The following is a 4,627-nucleotide window of genomic DNA, read 5'->3' on the forward strand; positions in this document are numbered from 1 at the left end:
GTAAACTTAATTCTAGAACGCGTTTTATCCTTAATCGATCCTCTATAGCGCACCAAAACTAAAAAACTCTCATTACTAGCCATTGCAAATCACTATGACGAAGAATTCACATTCAATAGCTATTTATATACATTTGTGGCCTAGTAATCGAATTAAGTTACATCCATTTATATATCTTGCTGAATATATACTAAATCGACTTGCCCCTGTGTCGATTTATTCATGGACATTACGAGCATGGTAAATCGAATTAGACTTGTTTGATTTACTAGAAATCCTCACCATGCATGTATAAATCGAATGAGTGATTGATTTGCATAAAATGCTACTAAATCGAATATGACTGTTTCGATTTACTACCAACGATACTAAATCAAGTATGCATGCTTCGATTTACATAAAATATCCTTTAAGACATGTATATAATATTTTTTTTATTTGGGTGATTTACGTAATTTGAGTTACCATTAGTTTTATTATAAATATTAATAATTTAATCATTATTAAGATTATACATGTTTTCGTAAGAAAGTACCATAATTGGAGTACTATATGCTTGGAGAGCAAGAATCTCAGTGTCATTTTTTGTAAATAAAAATAACAACAACGGAATCCGTTATTGCGAGCAGACCAACCGTTAGTTTGGCTGGTCAGCATTGGCGGCGCGAAAAGCTGCTTGGCAAATGTTACAATAATCACTTACGCTCTCTTCATGCGCGTGTTACACACTTCTAGAGTAGTAACCGTTAGATCTTCAAAACCAAATCACATCCGCATATAACAGTGACAAGTGAATACTGTATAAAAACATTGGATTCCCAAGTTGTCTCAGAGACATCAGTGTATGATATGCATCGACGATGATCATGCATCATGTATGTGTCATGTAACACTGCCACATGCCAGCTCACATCTAAGAGTAGTAACAAAAATAAAAAAAAGAAAATGAAAGTTTCCATAATTAATATTATATGTTTTACCTACTCAATACTTTAAATGCGGATTTTTGACCGGTGATAAAAAAAAGGAGAATGGTTCAGGCCTGGTAGAATAGAAAAGAGCGTTTTAGACAGAAGGGGCCACTAGTGAGAGAGAGAGAGTGAGATAGAAAGACGACAGAGGCAGAGACAGAGCAGCCTCCTCTGCACCGTGAAACAAACAAAGGTAAATTTCACTCTGAGGTCTGAATTTTCAACAATTTCATGTTTTCGAGACACACTGACACATTAAAATAATATTTTTATTTTCAGTGGTCGTGCAATGGAGCTTTCATAATTTTTTAAAATTTAATTTCTCCGAAAAGAAAAATAATTTTCCGAGACTGGTGATGTTTGTATAGAGATTTGTGTCTGTTCCAATCTGCTTGTCTCCAACCAAGGTCGGCTAATTTTTTTTTTTACTTATATAATTGTTTTACCTCTGTTTTCATGTTCTGGTTTTCAGATCTGTAGAAAAACTCACAATAACTTTTTTTTTTTTCTTTTGTAAAAGAGAGATAAAATATTAGCCTTAGATTTGTGATAACTTTTGTTATCAGAGCCCATACCTATCTTGTTCTCTTGTTTGGTTTTTTTCTCTCTATATATTTGGTTTTTGTAACATTGGCTGAACCTTTCTCTCCCTCTGTCTCTGTATTGTGTTTCTTTTGGCTAGTGAAGAGAGTGATAGAGAACAGCAAAGAAGGTCTGTTTATCCAACTTGTGGGATTCCTGTGGTGAGTTTTGCAGCGGGAAAGGGTTGAGAAGAAGGAAGGAGCAGCGAGATTTATGTCGTCTGGGTTTATTGAATCGAAAGTGGTTGTAGTTGGGGCTCTGTATCAGCAGCTCTGGATTTATTCTCTGTTATTGACTATCTCGTCGGTGTTCTTCGCCTGCTGTATGCTTCTCTGCCTCAGCGAGCAGAGGTTGACTCTCGTGAACCCAGCTGTTTCAATGCGTTTGAGGCCAAGAAGGTTCGTTCTTCACTCTCTTCACACTTTCTCTTGTTATTTTGTATCATCGTCCAGATTCTGGGTCTGACGAAGGTTTCTGGTTGTGTTTCTGCAGGACTTGTTCTGGAGTAGTGTGTTTCGGAGGCTTTCACATACAAAGATTTTCAACACTTTTTTTGTTCTTAAGAGGGGATCTCACCTGAGATTGCGGAATTTTGTTTCGTTTTTTCTTTTGTTTCCTTCTTTCTTTCTCTTCAATTGTTCAAATTTTTTTCTCCCTTCATATCCGGGTATTTTGAGGGGTTTTTGGAGGGTTTTTCGTCTTCCCCCGAAACAAACAAATTTTGTTATTCTTGTTCTACCTCGCCTACCATGGCGGAGCCTCGGAAACAACATAGAACAAAGCAAAGAACTCACGAGTCCTCCAAGATGACCAGAAAACTCCGCATAATCTACGCGGATCCTGAATTAACCGATTCATCCGACGATGATTCAGAGATGAACCAAAAGAGAATCAAGAGGAGCATCCATGTGATCCCTCTCCCCCTTCCCTCCGGCCTCTCCACTCCCACCTCCTCCTCCGAAGTTGTTGCAAAACTTAAACAACCCATCTTCAAGAGGAGGGTTTCGCCGGCAACCGGTACCAAGAGGCAAACCTCCGGCAAGTACAGAGGAGTTAGGCAGAGGAAGTGGGGAAAATGGGCCGCTGAGATTCGCGACCCTTTCAAGAGCGCACGCATCTGGTTGGGTACTTACAACACTGCCGAGGAAGCTTCACAGGCCTACGAGGCTAAAAGGCTCGAGTTTGAAGCCATGGCGAGGTCCATGTCTCAGTCACAGTCTCAGAACTCCGATGACAAGAGCAACTGCTGCAACTCATCTCCTGCTCCCGCCGGAGTTTGTGTTTCCGACAACAAGTCCTCTACATCGGAGGGCTCCGATAGCGTTTTCTCTTGCACTTCTCCGTCCTCTGTTCTTGAGTTGGATTCTTCAGCTTCTCATTCCAACGACAGTGCTAATGCTAATGCCAATGCTAATGAAGCTGTTGAGACTAATGATTTGGAGACTGGTGATTTGGTGGCTGAATTGGCTGCCTTGGAGATACCGGATTTGAGCATGCTGAACCTCCCTCCTCCGTCACCACCACCACCACAGTCTTCTGTCTCTGTGTCTACCGCCGCTGCTTCTGTGCCTGAGATCGGCCTTGGACTCGATTTTGACTGGATAAATTTTGATGATTATGGACATGGATTTGATGATCTTGGTGGGTTCGAGGATTTGCAAATCTGCGGCTTGGATGATAATGGGCCTAGCCAACTTCCCGATTTCGATTTTGATGATTTTGGTGCTGATGAGTTTGCTGGTTGGATTGAGGAACCCCTCAATATACCCTGCGCGTAACAAGTTTTGCAGCTACATAGGAGCAATAAGAAGCCTTAGATTACTATCTACTAATATATATATCTCTATATATATAAGTTTTGTTTAATGTTGAGTGTAGTTCTATAGTAAGTTTTGTGAGATTTCTGGAACTGCAAAACCAGTTCCTGAGCAAGTGAGCGAGTGGTTTATGAGTTGATATTAAATTTTGTTTGGTTGAGTCAAAGATGTTTAGATCAACTGAGGATACTCTGGGTTTTCTTGTGCTATTAGAGCCGTCCCAAGTGTTCTCAAGTGATATATTATTAATATTTATATCATCTATCTATCTATCAAGTATGAAATTCCAGATACATAACACACCAACCTCGCATATATTCATTCTCTTAATATGAACATCTTGCTGTTAATTGTTAATATCATGGTATTGGATTCTGTTTTCCATGTTTGCACGAAACCATCTATGTACCCTATGTTCATAGGGGCTTTTTATACATTCCAGTGTCTTTTCAACGGAATCTACATGGTTGAAGACTGAACGAGATTCCGCATTCTGCAATGAATTTTTTGGGTAAATAAAAAGAACCAGGTAAGTAGGTCTAAATTCATGGCAAGAATAAAAATGTAAGTGATAATACTTAATAGTGAGGCCTTAAAATGTAGAAAGTGGGGCCAAAGTGGGATTTCTTTTGCATGTCGTGAAGCAGAGGGGCAGAAGGGTGGAGGGTCCATGGTACTTAGCTGTATCGCATTTCATTGTTTATTTATTTAATTATTTGATACTACGCATTTTACCCAGTACACCGTAAAATGGGAGAATATGCAGAAAAGACGGTAAAATAAATAATGAACTGTGTTTAGTGCGGCTCCAAATTTGGTTTCCAATTCAGGGTCACCATATGCTTATTGTTCCTCTTGAATGTGCGCGATAGACTGATGGGCATAAGAGTAAATGAATAAATAAATATTAAAAAATTGCAAACATATTGCTCGATGCATCCAAAATGGAAGATTAGTAAGGATACTACGGTCCGTATCATCTGATTTTATGATTAATATGTCATGAAAGAATCCAATCTTTCTGAATTTAGGAAAATTCCCGTCCGTGTAAAATATAAAAATGTGCACAACGTGGATAAAAATGAACTACTTATTATTAAAAAATTTTCATAAGCAAACTGTAAGTTGACATTCAAGTATATTGTATTTATTCAGAAAATTTGATAGTTATTTTTTATATTAATCGTATGAATATATCAAAACTAATATTATTTAAAATAGATCTGCATATTTTATTTTGGATTTTTTCTCTTTTTG

General features: G+C 38.2%; 1 protein-coding gene across 1 annotated transcript; it reads left to right on the forward strand.

Moving 5' to 3' along the window:
- Window positions 1,417-3,663, forward strand: LOC107618386 (ethylene-responsive transcription factor ERF118). Its single transcript, XM_016320435.2, has 2 exons — window positions 1,417-1,951; window positions 2,046-3,663. Exon 2 carries the CDS (start codon window positions 2,303-2,305, stop codon window positions 3,329-3,331), a length of 1,029 nt encoding a protein of 342 aa, XP_016175921.1. The 5' UTR covers window positions 1,417-1,951; window positions 2,046-2,302; the 3' UTR covers window positions 3,332-3,663.

Source organism: Arachis ipaensis, chromosome B09 (assembly GCF_000816755.2).
Source record: "Arachis ipaensis cultivar K30076 chromosome B09, Araip1.1, whole genome shotgun sequence".
Classification (NCBI taxonomy): Eukaryota; Viridiplantae; Streptophyta; class Magnoliopsida; order Fabales; family Fabaceae; genus Arachis; species Arachis ipaensis.

Bases quoted from the DNA above. Each gene is read 5' to 3' on its own strand.
- LOC107618386 (XM_016320435.2), top strand. From the start codon at position 2,303: ATGGCGGAGCCTCGGAAACAACATAGAACAAAGCAAAGAACTCACGAG.